The sequence below is a fragment of the Trematomus bernacchii genome, unplaced genomic scaffold (genome assembly GCF_902827165.1).
Source record: "Trematomus bernacchii unplaced genomic scaffold, fTreBer1.1, whole genome shotgun sequence".
In the NCBI taxonomy this organism is placed as follows: domain Eukaryota; kingdom Metazoa; phylum Chordata; class Actinopteri; order Perciformes; family Nototheniidae; genus Trematomus; species Trematomus bernacchii.
Window position 1 is genome coordinate 7,220,062 of NW_022987608.1, and position 22,802 is coordinate 7,242,863.

Below are 22,802 nucleotides of genomic sequence, written 5' to 3' on the forward strand. Positions count from 1 at the left end.
GTCTCTTAGCAATCTGCTGAGATTACTCCCCTGTGTCCTGTCTGATCACAATCACTTCTGTCTTCTCTGGTACAAAGATTTTTGCTGTGTGCGTTTTAAATAAGGTAGAGGATTGAAAGAATGTTCAGGGTGTACAAGTTGGTTTCCCTTTACTCCTTATTATTTACTTCCCGAGTCCTGACTCCTACCATGTCTAGCAGGTGGAACATCTCTTTCAGTCGAGGGTTAATGTCCTGGAAGTTGTCTTTTTCTGGAACAGGCGGCTCTGAAGCCCTGAGAGAGGAGATGACATATCAGAGTGCATATATATGTTTCTTATCATTTTCAACATCTCTTTGACCAGTAACCGTTGCTTCAACCTGCCATTACCTCAAGCATTGGTGAATATCTTTCGAAAGAACCTTCACTGTTAACTGTTTGAGAAGGTTTAAAGCGTAAAAGGATCTGGAAATGTGCCAGCTGAAGAGCTTAAAAGGTCTCTTGAGATCTTCTGTCACAGTTACAGTGGAAGCTGTAACTATAGATGGGGGATCTGGATGAAGAGTGCAATTGGTTGCATCATTCTTGTGTCTGATGGGTTGAAAAAGGCACTTCTGAACAGCTGTGAGAGCTTTGAAGTTGTAATAAAAATCCAAATCCAAAAGAAAAACTAAAGAGTAGCAATCACACTGTAAAAAGGCTGATGTACTGTTATCCTTAGGATTTATGTTTATATAGGGTAGGGGTGTCAACCTTCTTTTTGAGAACAGATGAAATCTTGCCGTTTTACTATCAGCCTGTCACTCATGTCTCTTATTTTAAGGAAGAAGTATGGTGGGAGATCACAAAATGTGATGCATTGTGGGACATATCATCTATGTAAAGCGGGATATAATTCTATGATAAGTAAATCATGTTCTTTAGAGCTCTCGCGGGACACTTAAAATGAGCTGGCGGGACGGATATGGCACCCCTGATATAGGGCAATTCTGAATTTGACTAGGGTTAGGGTTAAGGCCAAGATGATTGCATATTCAGTGAGAACAGAGAGAAGACATTATATGTATTCCAATTCTATTATGAGGGGAAATGAGAAGTAAAAAGGAAAAATATGTAGCAACAGATGGCTGGAAAATGCAGACAATGGTCTTTCTGTTCTGCAGCACATTTTAAATCAGAACAAACTCAACATGAAAAATAGGAGACCTGTTAACAACATGTCAAACCTCAGCATATGTGTAGGTTCCCTGTGTAAAAAGTCCAAACTGACCTTTTGGTGAGAAGATTTGTGTCCCCCTCTACTTTAACCGGGCTCATGAAGTGGCCCAATAAGTGTTTCCATCGCACTGGCCCTGTTGCGCTCACACCATAACTGCAAACACACAAAATCAATACACATGTATGAAAAATATATAACACAGAATAGATGAGAGCTAGATTTAAAGATTAAAAGAGTGAAGAACGGGAAGGTTGAGGCAAAGTAGAAAGAGAGATAAATAAAATATGTCTTTCCTTACTGGCTGGTCAGTTTCTGGAAGGAGTGAGGGTTCATGGGAAATATAAAGCTGCTGAGAATGGCCCTGAGGACATCTTGTGCTACCAGGCCAGAGCGGGTGGAGTCAAAGGCCTGCAGCGCTTGCCACACCTGGGTTGAGTTCATGCACATCTGATGAGGAAGAAGAACACACTGAGGTACAAGCATTCATATTTTAGAGGCCGCCCCCTCTCTCTTGATCTGGTTTTCTCTCCTCAATAATGACAGGAAGTGAGTCATCTCTGATTCCGGTTGCCATGGAGAACATCCCAGTGCGGCTCTAGAACGAGAGAGAAGAGCCGTCCTCGATCCGGCCGCCTTTGCCGCAAATTAGCCGTGATTAACACACTAACTCAGGAACTGATTTCTCTGGGCAAACATTTTAATTAGAGGTGTTCCCTCTGCCGTTTGCATCCAGACGTGCCACTTAGAGACAATTTAGCCCTCCGTCTTAAAAGAGGATAATGCAGGGATGAAGGCCAGATGGTGACAAACAGGAGGAACATAACACACAAAGTAATTTAATTAAGTCCGTACCTTGTCGTAGAAGAGAGTCTGCAGCTTCGTGTGTCTCAACGGAGCATCACCCAGACTGGAGAGATACTCTGGTCTCAGCTTCTCCTGGTTGACTCTCTCAGGTGGAGTTGTCCCTCGGCTGGGCACTTCTATAACACAATCTCAATGTGAACTCTTGCATTAAGTATTTTCTTGCAATTATGGCAAAGATAGTTCGAGACTAGATTTCCAGTTTAATATGTGAAGGTAGTAACGAGCACTCGTTGTTCCACTAGTCCACCTCTTTGGATCAGAATTTAAATATCTGAAAAGCTACAGGATGGATTCTGTTAAATTGGGTACCCATTGAGGATGACTTCAAATGACTTTGTAATGATCTTGATCCACTGATTTGTTCTCTAGCACAGCCATTGGATAAAACGCTTGGACCTGTTGCTGCCCTATGGCTGAATTGTATTTACTTGTGTGGCTGGTAGCGCCCATGAACTTAGATACATTTTTCTTTAAATTGTTGTGTTTTTATTCATGTCACTGGGGCCAGTATGACACATGACAGAAAAACACTCAACCCCATTGGAAAGAAAGTGTTAGATTGTAAGTGCAGCCAAGCTAAGCTAAACCCAGGTTATTCCATCTCCTAATTTTCCTGTTTTTTCCTTACTATCTCATTTTTTACCGTGTCCATTCACTGGAAATTAAGATGGATGTAATCAGAATCGGTGTGTTCATACCTATCTTAGTGCAGACTGGAGCAATCTTGAAGTTACAGCTGTCACCAAAGCCTAGCTTGTCCAGGAACAGTTCGTAGGAAATTGTGGAGTTGTTATTGGGACTGTAGTGATTCCGAAGCCTAGGAAGAATGCAAGGAGGAGCTAAGTTGTTCATGTTTACAGTAGGCAAAAAAAAATTGTGAGATGAGAAAAGAGGTCAGGATTTATGCCTAGCTTGATATCTTCCAACACGCAGACAGAGCAAGGGTGTGTGCTTCAATGTGAGCATGTGTGTCTGAAGAGAGAGAGTCATGTGCGCTAAAACCAATTAAAGCCATTGAAAATGAACCTGTCACGCGCAATCCTCTAGAGCCACGTCAAAAAAGTTGAGGAGGGTGTCTGGAGTGGATTTGACTGCAGGGCCTAAAGTATTAAAAGTCAATTAGCTGTCTCTCATCCTGAGACAAAGGCTGACCGCTAAGTTAGCGCTAGTCATCTCGTTCTAGCCGACAAACAGGAAATGGTACGAATGAAAGGCAATGGAAATAGCTGGGCCTGTGCTAATTGGATAACAATGTTTGTTTGTTATTTAATCTTTTTCTTTTTAGCAATGTCTTCCAAGATCTTAGCAATTCTCATGATAAGGACACAATGTGACTAATTCTGATAAGAATAAATGAGAAAAATACAAAAATAAGACCTAGATTATTATGAACCAATGGCTGAAAACACTTCTCATGTGGGATGTAGACTCAGTAATGAAGCGTTAGTTTATTAGTTTTATGTATGATTTCTGGGACAGGAAGTGATGCTGACTACCTTAATGTTGGTCCCAGCTAATTTAGCAGTGTTTGACGTGTGTGTGGGCCAATGCTTGTGGCTGCACAGATTAGATGTGGGATCAGTTGTGTCTAACTCAGATGTATGCCATAAACCCCCACCTCTGAAACTCCTTGTCTGTCAGGTGGATGCCGTAGTTGTCCAGGATGCGGCGGAACTCGTGCTGCTGGATGTGTCCTTCTCGCTTGCAGTCAAACAGGCTAAACACTCTGATCAGGGTCGCCAGGTTGCCTCCAATCTGTGGGGTTCACACACAGTGATTGACAGCAACAGCAACAGCAACACTACAGCTCAGCAGCGCCTGTGAACTGCTGAACCCGAGCGACTTGTGAGACTCGGCTCGCCGGAGCTTTCATCTCTGTGAACATGGTTATTGACACGCATGCCTTGATCTGTGGAAGCCCGGGTCTATTCCCCACAGTGCTGACAACTGCGGAGGTGGGAGAGAGCAAAGAGAAGGGGCAAGGATGGCTGGTGGACAGATGAAATAGAAAGAAGAGGAGGAGGAGGAGGGAGGGCACCGAGGAAGATTATGGGTGAGTAAAGCAGAGACTAACAGATGCTTTAAATGTGCTCCTGTGTTTCATGGCTGAAATTGGGAGATATACTTCCTGGTAATCCTCTGAAAAACCTATAGAAAACACTACAGGAAAGGGATAACCCAAAAAGCATAATAAGGCCCCTTTAAGTAAATCATGGTTTCCATAGACACAATTACATCTATGCTGGTGACAATATAGTATATTGCAAAAGTGTGTCATGATCAAATTCACATGACAACCTGACAGCTCATTAATTACTGGGCTAATGAGAATTTGGGGAGGACGTCAGGTTACACGGTTGATTAAGTTGCTTTTTCAAAGTCTCCTCACAATAGTAAATGACACTTTTAAATGTTGCCTTTCACCAATAAACGTGGTAACTACGGTACTAGTAATTTTAGGGAATATGTTTACATTTAATAAAAAGCAAATGGTAACTGCAGGTCTGTAGCTGGAACCAAACTCTAGTTTTCTGCATGAAAGTCTGACACACGTCATTGCCATGTGCCACCGTCACCCTTACTGCTACCTTTACTTGATCTGAAAAGGACACACGACTTCAGGAATTTGTAAACACTGACATTGGATGCAAATGAGCATCCAAAGTGTATATCAATTCCTGGGATACCAGGCTGCATTTAATAAAGGGAATATTGCAATATTGTCCTCATCTTAGAGGCAAACCAATATACAAGGATGGCTCTGACTAACACAACGTGCTCTCACAATCAGAGCAGCAGAGCACTGAGGAGCCACAGGCCCAAAGACATTATATAAATGTGTATTTTGGAACAGCCTCACACTCTGGTTGAGGGTTTGGATCAGGTTAACGTTGTTTTAGAGCTCAGTTGCAGCAACTCTGAGTGAGCGCCCCAGCCAAGTTCAGCCCGTCCCGCCTTCCAATATCTTCCCCAATGCACCAGCTCTCTCTGTAGCTCCGGGGCGCCGCACTTAACCACGGAGGAACAAGAGCAGAGATACTAAATATACCCCCAGTGACTCTTGGGTAATCAGAGTCTTCTGTCGCCCAGAGAAGTCTCCGACTAATTGCACTCTGATTAGACGAGCTGCCAAGTCTCTCAGTGAAAGGCGTGGAGAGCCTCCCTCGTGCTGCTACACTGACATTGTCTCCATGAAGACACAAAATAGAGCAGATGGAGTAAAGTCAAGCAAAAATATACAAGATGCTGACCTCTGAAATGAAGTGTTCCAAAATTCCAGATTTCTACGTGGTCATGCAGTTTTTTGTTTTTTTTACAGCAATAACACTTTAAAAACGGCCCCTTTTTTGTAATCTAACAACTTTAGCTATACCATTTAAGCTTCCTTTACAAGCATAACAATTGCGTTTACACCATCTTTCATGCTGCCGGAGTCAGGGGGAAAGAACAGAGACGCTCCATGGCAGCCCGTGCGTTTTAAAAAAAGATCAAAATGAAAGTGAATTTATTAAAGACAGATATAAATATGATTCTCATCCCCCGCCTGATCTACCTCCCTCCCGCTCCAACTTAGAGGATTCTGTGCTAATTATAAATGTGTTAAAATCACAAAGGAGGGAGAGAGGAGATCATACGGTATTAATGAACAGAGACAGAGGGATATCATCCAATCTCCATCTCCATCTCCATCTTCATCTCATCTCTCTCCCTGTGCACACACACTCCCCCCTCTCCCCTTTTATCTGTCTTTGTTTTCATCTCTTCTCAATTCCCCTCGCAAACTTTGTTACTCTTTTTTTCCGTCCCCTTTTGTCTTCAGCCCTCTTCCCTTTTGTTCCCCTACAGATTCATTGATTATCTATTTTTTATCTTGACTATTTATTCTCTTTTTTCCCTCCCTTCTCCCTTTACTCCCCAGTCCTTCGGCAGTGCCAGCGCTCCATTAGGCAGCTGTGTTCGGGTTGGCGTGGTTGGAGGCCTGGCGCTGTGCCGCTCTCAGAGTGTCTCAGCAGCCCTCGCCCATCCGTCTGCCCACCCAGCCCCATGGTCCTTAATTAAGGAAAGCTCTGTTGTTTTTGTTTACCGGCCTGTTATATGCTAATCCAGCGAGCCCTGCGTGTTCATGCCCGTCTTTCCTCGATGTCTGCTTGTTACCCTCTCAACTGAGCGTATCATCTCAACAGCAACGACCCGGAGTCAGGTCTGATAGTCTGTGTTCTCATGGGTCAGTTCACAAGTACAGCAACATATTCTCTACCTGACCTCTAGCGGTATCTAGCCATGCAAAGAGTTTATCTGGTCCGACGATCTGTCCCCATCCTTATACGATGGAGATGAATGTCATTTCATTTCATTTCTGGCGCTGACAACTTTTAAATATTGCATTTAAATAATTCAACAGCAACATTTCAACAACAGTATCTCCACAGAACATTTCTATAGGGACTATTTTTTAATAGAAACCAGTTCACAAGCGTGCACTATCAATACATTATCCAGCATACTCCTGTGTTTGTGTTAATGAACATTGATATGACTTTAAGAAAACTAAAATAAATAGTGTATCACCCTGCAGCCCTCTCCAGCTTCTTGTCTTTCGTTAATTAGTTCTGTTTGAATTTAAGTGTAGGTTTTCCGGTTAGTTTTGTCGGATCCTTGTGTGTCGTTCATCATTAGTTCTGTTCTGTTTTGCCCTGTTTGGATCATCTTCAATGAAAGACATTTGCTGTTCTAAGTTTCTCCCTCTTGCGTTTGGGTCAACGCTGCCCTGCCTTCCGTGATAGCATAAGCTCAATATGATGATATGATGAGATGAAGTGAAATGAACAAATTGTGTTCATATGACATAACCAGAATGCTAAACTGGTTTGCCCAATTAAGCTGACCTATTTAAATACCGGTCAATGTCTTCTATACATTGCTAAGCATGATACCCTCTCAGCTGGACATGCTTAAATATAATGATTAATGTCTAGTATGGTGTTTGTAGCTCCAGAATACCCCTCACCTGCATGTTTGTATTAGGAGATACTGTTTGATTTGAGCTTTTACGGAAGATAAAATGGGTCATAAAAATGTATTTTCTACTCATAAAAATAAATAAAGAAACCTACACTCCTGCTAAAGCAAACTGCTGCAACTTGTAAACTGTGTAACGACACGGCTTTAAAAGACTCTCTCTCTGTCTGCCGTACTTGCTCTAACCTTTCCTGTCACTATGAATTATGGGAAGAAGACAAGCAGAGGGAAAAGGCAGCTCTCTGAAGAGGAGGGATGAAAGAGGGAGAGATGGGAGAGAGGAAAAGTTGGAGGGGAATGAAGGGAGGCAGTCAGATCACTAACGGGTGCGGAGGATGAAAAACAGTTCAGGGAGCAAAAGAGAGGAGAAAAGGCAAGAGGAGATCAGACAGCGATCATAGGAGAGCGCAGAGATGAACTTTCTTTTGTATGTCAATTAGAGGGCTAATTTCTCTCTGGTTGGGCTCCAGAGTGAGGCAGCATTAAAGTGGAGCTCAGAGGGATAATAAGGGGCTCTGGGACCATTCTGCTGCTGTCGCTCACTATCCAAACATTGGTATAACAAAGGCACTGCATAACCTAAACAACATGGAGGGTCGACAAGTGGGCTTCCCAGGATTACTGGGCTCCAGAAATAGATGCAGATTAGACCACAGTCCCCAATTTGATGAAGATTTACCCCAGGGAATCCCATTATGGGAAGAGTCCTGCTGCTGTGTTGGTGCACTCAGGAACTGCTTGTGAGAGTGACAACAAGAGAGACTTTCTTAGTTAAAAAATAAAGATTGCTATTTTTCCTGGGGTGACCAATTCCATCACTATCACCACCACCGGAGTCGTTTGTATAGGCGTGAATGTGTGCATGTGCTTGAGTGTGTGTGCTTCTGTCTTACGACCTCCAGTGCTTGTGTTTTCAAAAATATATATTATTGACTGCTTTACACCACCATTGCATCATCATTACCCATTAACTGGTTTGTAATGGCAATTGTAATGGTGATTTGGCTTTTGTGTGTGGCTAACAGCTAACAGAATTAGCACACAGTTGATGTCACTGGCTTGTTTTTTTTTTGTCGTCTCACTTTGGTCTTTTAAATGTAAGTTATGGCGTGGCTTTTTCCAAAAAACACGGTATGTACATAGTATGCTTGCCGTTTGTGTGGTTAAGGTTGTCATTATTTGCTTTTGCTAAGATATTTTATGTTTGCAGTCATTTTGTATTGCTAAAAAGCACATTGACCAAAATGTCACCATCTAGAAGCTAACTGTAATGATGTAGCAAGCTTGTGATCGTCTCACGTATAAAAGAGGAGTTTGTTGGGAATATCCACCTAAGACTTGAAAATGAAATGTATGAATTAAGAATCAATATGAATAAAATTACAATATATTCACTCACTGAAAAATGAAGCTTTCTCAACTATTGCAAATGTCAGCAAACATTTAACGTTTCAATTACTGTACCTCTTCCAAGGCTGTGAATACCACAAGAGGATGGTATTCATATTGACTATTCTTGTGAACATGTAACCCATTTAAAAGCATTAAGAGTCAATTAAACAGGCTTTGTTGTGGAGCACTTGCTGAGACAGACCGAGGGTGTTTCTCAATCTCGAGTACGCTTGCTTGGTAGCACATGTCTGCCGAGCATCTGGCTTCAGAAGCGAGGCAAGAATACTTCCTGGCATTCGGAAAACGAAGAGTGGAACAGGCGAGCAAGTGTGCAGGTGTGCGTCATATGAGAGGCCCCGCCTTACATTTTCCGCCACAGATTTGGGGAAATTGGTCCGTGCGCAAAGCATTGTGGGGATTTTAAGACCGCGGAGTCTACACATGTGCAGCCTCGAAATTTCTCCAAACGAAGTACGCCGGGCTCGGTAGAATTCCAAGTATGCTGGACATTGGAACAGTACGTCGGCGGCACTCGATGACGTAGTATGCTTGAAATAGTGGCTCTGAAGCAGCTTTACTCGAGATTGAGAAACGGCCCCCGGCTGTCGTTTTTTTTGGACAGTCTCCATGAATGTTCTGCAGCTCTGCAACCATGGATAATGGTGAGAACCAACAAGGAAATGTGGAGTGACCATATCGAGAGAACATTGGTCACAGTGTTATATGAGCTAAACCTGTGTCCATCGCTATATTTCAATCTCAAGGTTTTAGTCTGACAATCTCCAGGGTTTTGACCCCTCAGCGGGTTCATACAGTCCAGGTTTCAATAGCTTGTAAAACGAGCGGGTATTAAAACAACTGAGAGGGCATTTAACGCTGTATTTCACAACGTGGCAGATTCAGACAGGCACGCAGACAAAGATTAGTTATAATTCCTCAAGATGGGATTCAAATGACAGAAGTAACACACTCATCCATCCATAAAACAGCGACTGTATTAGTTAAACCAAAAATCCAATCAGTCTAAAGAAATATTGGTCTTTATCCAAGTGTTTAACTTTAATTATAACAAGGAACATTGTTCATTTAGATGAGTTGTTAGAGGGCAACTCTATTTTAAAAGTGATGGGATTGTTTACACTATAGTTAAATGTGTGAGAAAGTGTTACAACAGAGGTGTCTTGCAGTTCATGGGGAGCATCTTGACCCCTCAGCTACATGAATTTATTTGGTATCTAAATGTAAAACTCATTTTGAACTGAAAATGAGCATGTGTCACAGGGTGATGGTGTTTATTTGCACACAACACCAACATGGCACAGGCAAAGACTCCGCTAATGGGAAAATAACATGCAAAGATAAATTGAAGTTTAGAAAACCTTATCAATCCGGATGATGTTTCAAAATAGATTGCTGATCACTGTGCATTGTCCTGTGTTTTTTCAGATGTAACTTTGGAGCAAGACACAGATGGAGATAATAAACAGTTGAGAAACATCCTTCATTCCACCCTTGGAGGGCTACTTCATTTTGTGTGTGTGTGTGTGTGTGTGTGTGTGTGTGTGTGTGTGTGTGTGTGTGTGTGTGTGTGTGTGTGTGTGTGTGTGTGTGTGTGTGTGTGTGTGTGTGTGTGTGTGTGTGTGTGTGTGTGTGTGTGTGTGTGTGTGTGTGTGTGTGTGTGTGTGTGTGTGTGTGCAGTGATCTTAATTGAATATTGATAAGTGAGGCGAGCACACGGGGTAAACAGCTGTGACTGGTACTTCATCATATGTGTGTGTGCATCACTCATTATCAGGCCCAGCTGGTCCTCCGAGACGAGTCACCAGACAGTGACCACACACACACACACACGCACATAGACTCACACTTATTACAGTAATTGACAAACAATTTTGACAGAGATCAAAGTCACCAAAACTGTGTTGAGAGAAGGAGAGGGATTCCCCGGTGGCTTTGTTGTTTGTTCAGTAAACAGTCCTCGGAATATCTGATTTATTCATCACAACTTTCTCTCTTTTTGTCCCTGGGAGGGGTCGCTACCTAAGGTGGGCTAACATCTTCATCATGTTGCCTTGACAACAGAAGCCATCATCTTCGTCAGACGCAGAGCCTTTCTGAAGATGGATTTAGAAATGACTGGCATTTGTTTGGGTGGAAGGAAGAAGTTTAGGTTTGGAGGCTTTACAGCTGCGGCGCAAGTAGCCTAGCAACCACAGGTGATGCTATGGTGGCCGTCAATGGGAGATTAATGAGTTTATTGACGAAAGCAAAACCTAACAGTTATTGTTGGAGATTTTTTATTATTTAGGCCTAGTAGACCTGCTAGCGAGAAAAAGGAGTAACATAATCATTGTTGTCACATATATTGTCCATGTTGTGATTTTATTCTGCACACAGGTCATGGGGGAGTGATCACTTTTAAGGGTTCCCTATTATGCTTTTTGGGGTTTTCAATTAATTGGTTGAATTATTAATATTGTAAAAAGTGTTGTTGACAACTTTCCCTCAGTTGATTCTCCAATACATTCCAGAACTAACAAAATGTACAATCTTTCCCTCTCATCATATCTTCACTGTTGTATTCAATGAAAACAAAAATTACCACCAAAAAGTAAAAAGAACCAGCGCTGCATTCAAACAACATAAGGTTCTCTGTTGGTGGGCTAACAACAATTTTGTATTGCCTTTCACCACATCAAAGTTGGGACTATTCTGCATATAGTGCTCTGCACGCAACTGCAGTCATTTCATGTTTTATTCCATTTTATCATATTGCTATCTTTTATTTCATATTATTTTCAAATCTTATTTTATCCGGCTTTGTTTTTCTTTCACATGTAAAGCATTTTGAATTAATGAAAGGCACTATGCAAATAAACTTGCCTAGAAAAACTGGAAGACAGAATATCTTGAACGCATAAAAATGGTTTGACGTGTACTCCAATGAGTTGCTTTTATTAAATGAAATACCCTGACAGGGTTGATTTGTTTGTGTGGGTTACTTTGACACAGTGCTGTCTTGTTTCATAGCCCTGACTAGCTTCATATTTTTGTCAAATCCGGTTGACTGATAAGAGAAGTGCAAAAAAAAAAAAAGCATATGCACTGAAAGAATGGCATGATGCAAAAAGAGGAAGATATGGATGGACCACAAATACATGTTTTGTGTTGCTGAAGGATGTGGGCTGAGAGAGATTCTTCTCCTGAATAGAGCCAACATAGTCAAACACACACACATAAATACGTCTGCCGTAAGGATTAGGAAAGCTCTGATATCCCTCAGGCTTTTTTTTTTATCCACTGATGGGATATGGTACATTTTCTGCATTTCACACAACATCCTCAGCCTGGTTTATTATGTGGAACACAGGCAGCACAAATTCTGAGTCAATTCTGTCATGCTTCCTACGTAGAGCCTGAATTCTGCAAGAGATGGCCCAATAAACACTGCTGCTGCAACGTGAATCACCTCCTCACACACACACACACACACGCACTGAGGATAAAGTGTGAGTAATGTCTGTGTTTATATTTCATTCATTTGTTTTTTAAAGTGGAAGTGTGACTTTGCAGCATTAATGGATGTTAAAGCAAGAAATCACTCTAACCCCATGAATTGGTTGCTTTTAGGATATGATGCATGCGTGTCACCAGCGTGTGACGTTATAATGCCGTTTCTCTCCGACCTATTTTCAAGTAATTAGCATTAGCTAAGTCTGCACCCTCCTGCAGATTTTTACATTTTGATGGACAAATGCACCATACAGGTTTTTTAAATAAACAATGGACATTAAAGGTCCCATGTCATGGCCATTTCTACTGATCATAATTCCATTGTTGAGGTATACTAAAATAGATTTATACTGTGCAATTTTCCAAACTCACATTGGTTTCTCATACAGCATCTCTGTATAGTATGTGTATTCACTCTCTGTCCTAAACGGCTTGTTGGAGCTCCTGCCCCCCCCCCCCCTCCCTGTGAGCCCAGTGGCCGTCTGCGAGACAGCGAGACACCGCGGAACTCAGCCTGGGCACACACACACACACACACACACACCCGCAGCCTGGCTGGGAGTTTGTGTGTGTGCTCAGGCTGAGTTCCGCGGTGTCTCGCTGTCTCGCCGACCCCACACCAGTGAGCCAGCTCACAGTGTCCCGCTCCTCGCAGCAGCGAGCCTCGCAACGTCCCGCCGAGTGTGTGTGTGTGAGGAAGTCCACGGATTGGTCCATTTGGACCAATCTGCGGAGCCGTTACGTTACGTTACGTCACTATACCCAAATACGTCACTATACCCAAGAAGTAAACAATGGAAAAAGAGAAATCTCCAACGAGGCGTTCTGGGGCAGCATAGACAGGTATTTTCCATGTTAGAGTTTTACTCGCTACAGGGTGTACTTTGAGGGTTTGTGACTCTGCAGACCGTTTACATGCATAAAAAGCTACATAACACACAAGGGGACGGGTAATAACCTGAAAAGCATGATATGGGACCTTTAAGAGCTCTCTGTTTTCTTTGCGTTTTGTGATGAATCAATGCAGACAATACCGGTTGGCTATATTAAAGCCGTACAAAGATTTTGAGCGCTAGCCAATAGAAGCGCGAGTGTGACTTTGTGATGTCGCTATGATACGGAAGTAAACAAAGGAGTCCAATCAAGGCTTTTCAGGCAGGGGGAAGAGTGAACTTTGGGGTTTTAGCCTTTTCAGTTCTTTAAAAAGCTTTATATGGGTCCATCCCACATTGATCCATAACAAAAGGTAAAGAAAACAGACCAAATATATTTTTGTTCATTCCATTTTGTGCTTTTGCCTCTGCACTACAAAACCCATGATGCAATAACGAACAGGTCAAACATTTATGTGGTTGGAGGGAAACTCACCTTATCTTTGAGATGCTTCTGTATTTCAAAAAGGGACATGGGAGTGTTCTGTGGACAACGCCTGAGAGAAACAGACAATTCAGTTAATTCATGTTAAACTGATGCCACCAAACGCCTCTAAATGCAGAAGCAGCACGATATTTCTTTGTTTTGGAAAATGTCTGCTGTGCCGGAGAAGATAAGTGTGTGTGTACCTGGCACTGCTGCAGGCTCTGTGGGCCGTGGGAGCTCGGCTGAACCTCCTCAGAAACTGCATGTAGTCCACTGTTCCACTGCTCCTCTCCCACACCTGCAGCAGACATAAACACGTAAACAAGTGGTGCCACATACTCAAAACACAATGGCGGTGATGATGATGAAAAGCAGGCAACATCCAACAACTAAAGCCAACTCCAAACTTTTCACTTTCTGCGTCTGTGATAATAGCACATATAATGTAGTCTCCGTGGAGACAGTAAGAGCAGCGTGGTGATGTGGCTGGCTGGCGTCAGGTGGGTTGAGCAGTAATTTTCAGGACGAAGCTGTTTGGGGAATACACTAGGTGTCTTTTCACTGGAACGGGGCACACCTGGGAAATGCATCCGCAAGCTTTTGTTCTGACCTTGTGCTGTTTTACACACATACTGTACACGCATGGTGACACACACTTAAAACTGGTTAAAAAAAAGTTGGCACATACCCAAACACACCAAATCCGAGAACTAGTTTTTCCGCACACACATTTAATCAAGCAGACAAATACTTGGCACGCACACATGTATACCTATTTTAGTGGCTCATAATCAAAGTACAGTCCCTGTTGCCCTGCCCTACATCCTTCCATGGTGTAATCCAGTGCAGTGGTCCCCAGCCGAGCTCCTGGCATTGAGTCTTATTATAGACACCACACCATCCAATTATCACTACTATCAGCAGCCACAGAGCGTAATACACACCTCCCACCCCCCAGGCTCTCCATGCTCTATATACCTGTGACAGCGTTGTTACACCTGCAGTTCAGTTTGAGGCTGAAGGTGAGACAGAGGTCAGTGACTGATGGTTTGGAGGGCAGGGGCCATAAGACGTGGAGATGCCTGAATGGCATCAGCTTTGCATAAAATAAAATAAATTGTTAAAGTGGTCCTATTATGCTTTTTGGGGTTTTCCCTTTCCTGTAGTGTGTTATATAGTTTATTGTGAATGTAAATGGTCTGCAAAGGCTAAAATCCCAAAGTTCCCTGCAGAGGGGGTTTCCAGCACACTCCAAACCACCTGAAACACCTATTTTTTAACTTCTGTAACATATTGACATCAAACACTTGCACTTCTATTAGCTAGCGCTCCAACACATTGTACGTGATGGAGGCTGAGGAGCGGGACATCTCTAAGCGGTTGACCAGTCAAAACAGAGCTAACGACCTGACCAATCAGAGCAGACTGGGCTCTTGTTACAGACAGAGGGTTAAAAGAGGTGCTGCAGCACAGGCAGTATGATAAAAAATAAAGACCTTTTTGAACATTAAGCATGTAAACATGTCACAGTAGAGACACAAAATACAAATATGAACCTGAAAAGTATCATTATACTCTCCAACGCATGGTCTGCAGAGACGACACAGGTGTGTATATCTGTATGATTCTGTGTTGTACTCGTCAGTTATGTTGACAGTCTCAAAAAGAGAGATTTAAGCAAGCAAGGACACTGATCTTGAGCTCTGGTGATGCAGGGTATTTCTGTCTTTTTCTCTCATGAGTATGGCTGCCTGTCACCGGCTTCTTCTTTATCATCCGATTTGTCAGAAATGATTGTCTTTTTGTCATCGACCCGCCCTCCTCCCCATTAATCTGTAATTATTCAAGTGACTTTTCATTTACACGCCTATCTATTGCGTATTTAATAAGTGATCAATATTAAAACCAAAAAAGGGTGTGATGAGACCATGTAGATAAATAAAGAATGGAAAAAGAAGAGAAGAGTGGGGGTGGTGTTGTCGGGTTGCTTGTGGCACCTTGCTCCCCCAAGCACAAAGCAACTTCCACATAAAAATGTCACCAGAACAACAGCTGCTACTCCAGTGATAGTACTTTAAAGTAAACTTTCGACAAGTCTCCACGTCGCACACACTCGCACCCGCACAGTGTCTTTAATGAATAAGACGGTGAGTGGGAGAGGTGGGCGAAGGAAGGAAGTGGGGTTTTGTAAGGGGGGTGGGTTTGGGGGGGAGCACAAAGTGCTGATATTATGGGAGGAAATCTGTGTGGGAAAGACAGGCAGTCAAACTGTCAGGCGTGAGCGCTGAGACGGAACAAAGAGAAACAGTGGAGACGATTACAGTGGCGTAGCGTGGAGTGACAGAGGCATCGTGCACACAGATGAAGATAAAGGGAAAGGGGGAATTACGCCGCCATGCACGGACCCCAAACACACCACACACACATGCATGCTCGATTGATCAATGCCATAGAGGAGAAGCATCCGGATACAAGCGCTCAACATTCTCATTAGACCTAATGGATGCAGTGACGACTTTAAAATCCTACATCACCAAGCTATTGTAGCCCAGAGGGTTTTTTCTAATGTATTCCTTCATTTGGCTAAACATCTGCAAGCTGCATGTGATATAAAATATAAAAAATAAATCAGTGGACTACATCATAAGGAAAAACTGAAAGCAGCCAATGCAACAGAGGTGCAAACAAATAACATGTGCTTCAACAGCTGCCAGATTCACTTCTCCTCTGACCAGTCTCCACGGCCACGGAGCATCATTTGTCAATGTCAGATTCCTGGAAGACATAAAACAGAATCTTCTACTGCCATCTTCTGGATGATACCTCACATAACAACACACAGTTTGTAGGCTCAGCCTTTTTGAGCCTCCCATTTGCCCAGATACCATTAGCTCAAACTGGCGACATTAGAGAAATTTGGATACCTCCAAAATGTACTCCATCAATCGGAAAACACTGTCAACAGAAAAACATTTTTGTCATTTTTTTTTAGGAATAAAATGTAATATAAATCAGGCTTTCAAAGGATATAAAAACAAACTCCTCAGGAAACACTTTCAGAATTTAGATAGAAATGAAATGTAAATGGTAGGTGTGTGTGAGTGCCACTGAAAAGAAGATTATAAATAAGAAAAACACTTGTTTTTGTTTGTTTAATGCCTTATGTTTGAATGTGCATTTGCTTATGATAGCTTTTGGTGCATTTAAGAGAAATCTAAAATACATTTTATGCAGGCAAAATTAAATCAAACCCTCAAAATAAAAAAATGCATTGCATCTTAAGTTGCTAATAACACTGCAAACAACCACATGCATCCAGATCAGGAAGTCTGAAACCCAAGGAGTTGCCTCTAGGCTAAATCTTCAATAACCGATGGGTTCCAGGATGCCCGGCCAGGACATGTACGTAGAAAAAAGCTCCTCACCTCATTGAGGCCAGTCAGGAGCTGGGTATCACTGACAGGAAGCAGGCTCTTCAGGACTCGTCTGAACTCCACTCTGCTCACCATCCCTGTACCATGACCGTCCACTGCCATGAAGGCTGACTTAATGTTTGCCAGTCTGCCGTGGATAAGAGGTTCAACCCGCTCCAGGGCGAGCTGCTGGCCTGGATGCACTGAGGGGTCAGATATCGAATAAATATCGAATGTCACTTTTAAGCTACTTTATGGAAATGTAGATAGAGAATCTATTTTAAAAAGCCATTAGTTATAACCAACTCTTGCTTATTAGCAAGTGGAAGCAAACGTCTTAGTATTTCAACACCAGGCCAGGCAATAATCATTGGGCAGAAGACCTAATTGATAAATGTAAAACTATTAAATAATAATAATGCTCTAAGAACAAAATACAGGAGAGCTAGTTGAAGTACAGTAAGGAAGAACCTCTTACCTCCATTTGTGTGTATCCGTGTCTTCCTGTATCCCCCACCTGTATCTGTTCTCGTGACGGAGTGTGTGTTATTTCTCAGAGTAGATATGGACTGTGAACCGAGGACCAGTTGTCCCAGTCCGGGATGAAGCGGCAGAAGCTTGGTCATACTAGGAGGAATTGGTAATTGTGGGACATAGGCAGGAGCAGGACAGGAGGCTTAAACCACAATGGTTAGAGACTGGTTGCTACCACATGAACATGACCTCTCTCTCTTTCTCTCTGTGTGTGGTGTGTGTGTGTGTGTGTGTGTGTGTGTGTGTGTGTGTGTGTGTGTGTGTGTGTGTGTGTGTGTGTGTGTGTGTGTGTGTGTGTGTGTGTGTGTGTGTGTGTGTGTGTGTGTGTGTGTCACACTGTATTTAACTGAACCATTCAGACTTGTTTTGTTGCCACAGCTCACTATTGTCAAACCTATCACCATGGATGCGAAAAACTAATTGTGTACTTTTCTTTAAAATGTGCAATGGCATTACAGATATTTAATGAAAACAACTAAAGACACTGTGTAGAAGAGTTACTAAGTACATATGCTTACTTAACTGATTGTACTCAATGGAGTATTTGTGACACGTGTGAGTATTTAACACATATTTAATCCGACATATAAAACTGTATTTTACCCTTTTTTACTTTTATGTAATTTGCTATTACGTTATATGTAGCCTATAACACTGCTGTGGTTTTTTTGTAGACAAAATATATGATGTCATTTGTTACAGGCTTGGCCTGTCACTTTAAGAGTAGCAGCCGCAAGGGGTTGTGGGTTTTTGGAAGTCCGGTGTGTGTAAAATGTGATGGCCAAGGCGAAGTGCGGAGGTATGAAGAGAGAGACGAAAGTATAGAGAAAGTGGTCAGAAAAGGAGTATAGTGTCTAGTTTGTATGTATTCAATTCAGTGTCCATGTAATTGAAGAACGTAAATAAACGGAGGTTCTTCCCACGGCACCCGAACGCATCGTCTTCATCCTTTTTCCCCTCGAAATATCTGGACAGCTAGTTACCGGCTGACAACGAGCCAAGTCAGAAACCACCGGTGTGTATCCGAAACTACGGTTTCGGTGCCGAGATACCGTCAGTATAAAAGGTAACATTGGGGGCTCGTCCGGGATTTTTTTTGGAGTGGATTTAATGGCAGCGTTCGGAGGTAACGCTAATGCTAATCACAGACTGAGACAAGCTGATGCAGCTAACGGAAAAAGCCCACGGAAAAGCTCTAATCCATTCTTGGTGAATATTGATGAGGCTGTTCAAAGTCAGGTGGACATGTTTGACCAGACAATTATGGATTATACTGGGTATGGGGACTGCACCAACCCCTTTCTGACTAGCATGGAGCTAACGCTAGCCGGAGCCGCAAGCTACGCCACGCCGCCGGAAGCATCACTGGCGCCAACTAACCCTTTCATCATGCCGACAAAGGAGCAAGCACAGCCAAATAGTGAGTTTCTCACCCCCTTTCCACCAAAATGTGACCGTTTAATGAGCATGGTATCAACTTCAGCTAAACCAGCTAATCCTTTCACTTCCATGGACTATAGCCACTCTATGCCGACCATCCCAAGTTACTCAGCTCATTCACAGTGCCTTCAGCCGCCAGTGTCACCATTAACACCCTGTATGCAGCAGCCTGCCACACTGCCTTGTAAAGTACAAGCTCACACATGCTCAGCTGTGCACTGTGGGACCGCACCTGGCCAGTGTGAGTGCGATCAGCCTAACATGAGGAGAGCTTGGTCTGAACCACGCAGCTCTGCAGCTCGTGCAGCACACAGAGAGGACTATATGGACACAAGTGATGAAGATGAACACCGTGGACACAGAGAGAGAATACCAACATTACGCCCAAGCCAGTTTGATGGGGCTGGCTCGTGGAGAGACTTCCTCTTCCATTTTAAAGGATGTGCTGAGGCTAACCACTGGTCAGAGAGGACTATGGCTGTGCATCTCAGATTCAGCTTGACTGGACCCGCGGCTGCCATCATCCACAAGAACCCCAGATCTACTCGCTGGAGTTATCAGCGGATGGTGAGTGAGATTGAGGCGGCCTACGGACCGTGTTCAGAACATGCTGCTGCCATAGGCATTGAACTGAGACAGAGAGTCAGAGGACCGGGGGAGGCCCTGCACCTGTTAAGAGACGACATCTATGAAAAAGTGTCAATTGTGTATGCTGACCGTAATGAGCCGGAGCAGGACGTCATCAGTGTGGAGATTTTCACCAACGCCCTTGCCGATGCAGAAGTGATCCAAAGACTACTGGAGGACAAGCCGCGCACCTTGGCTAGAGCCTACGAGATAGCCCACAGGTATGAAGCCACCAGACGGGCTGCCAGAGCCGTCACACAGCTAATGCAGTCTGGTTATCGCAATGCTGCAGAGCGGAGACCCAGGGCAGCTATGGTGCACGAAAATGCTAATGTTTCCGCCTGTATGGAGGCTTTCGGGGTGGCTGAAGAGTGGGCTGCGGAGCCCGCTAGCACCCAGAGTAAAGCACCGAGGTTTAACCAGCAGTGGTCGCCTAACAGAGCTAAACCTGTACAAATGAACTCTAGAGAAGTCATCTGCCACAACTGCTCTGGTGTGGGGCACATACAAAGGAACTGTCCCTCTTCCCGAAAACGCAAACAGCATGCACCTAATAACACTCCAGCTCCTGACTCAGGTACGGTGGTCACATGCAATAAAGGCTCTGATGATGACATGAGTATCCGGATACTGATACAGGGACATGAACTGTGTGCTCTGCTCGACTCTGGCGCTCGGAGGAATGTACTCCCCCTCCGCCACTTCAACGCCATTCCTGTTGAATCGAGGCCTCAAATCCAGCCATCCATCGTACAAGTATTACAAGGCATCGGTCCCGAGGGCATCGCTGTCCGAGGGGAAGTCAACCTGCCAGTTCAAGCCGGAAGCAAGGTAACCAATGTGAACTTTATTATAGCAGACACAGCTGAAAATACAGAGGTTATCCTGGGGCACCCTTTTCTGCTGCAGTCACATGCTCACTTGGACTATGGTCGCAGGGAAATCACCCTCTTCGGTGAGAGAGTGCCTCGCTCAAAACCCAGCAGACAGCCTGAAGTGCACCTCGTCAGGGTATCCCGCACAACAGTATTGGAGTCGGGGTGTGAGTATGTGGTGCCTGGTACTGCCCGCCTCCGCTCTGCTGTTAACAAAGATATGATGCTGACTCCCACTAAAGGCTTTGTTGAGAGACAGCACGTCCTGGCAGCCCACATTGTTGTACAGACCCGGCATTCCTCCAACATTCCCATGCGGATTTACAATCCTGGTCCTGCATCTGTTACTCTGAAGAGAGGGGTGGTGGTCGGAGTTCTTCAGCCAGCGGAGGTGTTGGGAGAAGTGGATCTCCATCCGACCAAGTCCCCAGTAACATCAGACCCCAATGACTTTCCTGTTATATCTGTGCCCAGTCATCTACAGGACATGTATGCAGAGAGCTGTGCTCACCTGTCTGAGGAGGACAGAGCCGGGCTAGCTCACGTGCTACGGAGGTTCGGTGATGTCTTCTCCACCGGGCCCACTGACCTTGGCCGCACCAGCTTAGTGCAGCACGACATACAGACTACTCCTGGGCAGCCTGTGAAGCAGCCGCCACGCAGAATGGCCAGAGACAAACAGATTGCTGCAGATCTGCAGGTACAGCAGAGCCTGGAGTCTGGTGTAGCTCGTCCCAGCAACAGCAGCTGGGCTGCACCTATTGTCATGGTGAGGAAGAAAGACCAAAGCCCGCGATTATGTGTGGATTACAGACCCCTTAACGAAAGGACTATTAAAGATGCCTATCCCCTGCCACGTATTCAGGACACTCTGGACACACTCTCCAATGCCAGGTACTTCAGTACACTAGACTTGACTTCAGGCTACTGGCAGGTGGAATTGACACCAAGGGCCCGCAAAGCCGCAGCTTTCTGCACTCGCAAGGGGCTATTTGAATGGAACGTCATGCCCTTTGGACTGTGCAATGCACCGGCCACGTTTCAGAGGCTAATGGACAGAGTATTAGTGGGATTGCAGTGGGAGACCTGCTTGGTGTATCTCGATGACATCATCGTCCTGGGGCGGGACGGTTCCGAAATGCTAAGCCGGCTCAGTGAAGTGTTCGCCAGGCTACGAGGAGCTAACCTGAAGCTGAAACCGTCAAAGTGCTGCCTTTTCCGGGAGAAGGTGGGTTACCTTGGCCACATTGTCTCAGCCCAGGGTGTGTCTACTGATCCAGAGAAGGTGAAGAAAGTGGCAGAGTGGCCTACGCCTCGTAACATCTCTGAGGTACGTCAGTTTGTGGGCCTGGCATCATATTACAGACGCTTTGTGGAAAACTTTGCTACGATAGCTAAACCTCTTCACGAGCTGACCAAAAAGTATGCACGATTTAATTGGACAGAGGAATGCCAGGAGGCATTCACAGAGCTGAAAGGACGACTGTCAACAGCTCCTGTCCTAGGCTACCCCCTTGACAGCGGCGAGATGCTTCTCGACACCGATGCTAGTGACTGGGGAATCGGAGCAGTCCTCTCCCAAATCCAGGGGGGTGAGGAGAGGGTGCTAGCCTATGGAAGCAGGAGGTTGTCAGCCACAGAACAAAACTATTGCACCACCAGACGTGAACTTCTGGCAGGCGTGGAGTTTGCCTGTCACTTCAGACAATACCTGCTTGGCAGACCATTCACTCTCCGGACTGATCACAGCAGCCTGCGCTGGTTAACCAGGTTAAAAGAACCAGAGGGACAGCTGGCCCGCTGGCTAGAGAAGCTGGCAGAGTATGATTTTCAGGTGGTTCATCGACCGGGGAGACACCACCAAAATGCAGACGCACTTTCCAGGAGGCCCTGCAGGGAGTCGTGCCCCTGCACAGTGCCAGAGCATGACAGCGAGCGACACCAGCATAAGGGGGTCCAGTGTGACCTGACAGACAGTACAGCTGAAGTTGCCATATATACTCCCACAGAGCAACCTCTAGTGGGGGTAGCTGAGCCAGAGTTTCCTCCAGTGGGGGTAGAGGATGCCTGCAGTGACAACAATAACAACTATGACCTGCTAAATCCAAGCATCAACTGGGTGAGTGATATTCCCAACACCAGTTTATTCTCTGGGTGGACTCAAGAACAGCTGAGAATGGCTCAGGAATCTGACCCTGACATTGCACCAGTAAAAAAGTGGATGGATGAAGGGAGAGGCCGGCTGCCATATGCAGACATAGCCCACTTGAGCCCCGCTACCAAATCATACTGGGCACAGTGGAATAGACTTAACCAGAAAGATGGAGTGCTAATGAGGAAATATTATAGCACTGAAGGAACAACGTTTTACCCCCAGATTGTGCTGCCTCATATGTACCGCAGTTCAATGATGGAGCAGATGCATGATGGTCCTGTGGGAGGCCATTTTGGAGTAGAAAGAACTCTCACACGCCTGCAAACCAGATATTTCTGGTATAACATGAAGGACGATGTCACACTCTGGTGCCGCACCTGCCCCAGCTGTGCTGCTAAAGCTCGCCCGAAGAA

The 22,802-nt window shown here is 44.5% G+C and overlaps 1 protein-coding gene across 1 annotated transcript in view; it reads right to left on the reverse strand.

The window, feature by feature from the left end:
* The window catches only part of efcab6 (EF-hand calcium binding domain 6), a 31,772-nt gene extending 14,388 nt beyond the window's left edge, over positions 1-17,384 (reverse strand). The window contains exons 1-10 of the mRNA XM_034131269.1: positions 17,237-17,384; positions 16,771-16,961; positions 13,554-13,643; positions 13,355-13,438; positions 3,681-3,817; positions 2,761-2,879; positions 2,051-2,178; positions 1,497-1,645; positions 1,250-1,351; positions 189-273 (exon numbers count right to left, since the gene is read on the reverse strand). Of these exons, the coding sequence (XP_033987160.1) occupies positions 189-273; positions 1,250-1,351; positions 1,497-1,645; positions 2,051-2,178; positions 2,761-2,879; positions 3,681-3,817; positions 13,355-13,438; positions 13,554-13,643; positions 16,771-16,961; positions 17,237-17,384 (1,233 nt within the window). The remainder of the gene's footprint in view (positions 1-188; positions 274-1,249; positions 1,352-1,496; positions 1,646-2,050; positions 2,179-2,760; positions 2,880-3,680; positions 3,818-13,354; positions 13,439-13,553; positions 13,644-16,770; positions 16,962-17,236) is intronic.
* Between the last annotated feature and the right edge of the window lie 5,418 nt (positions 17,385-22,802).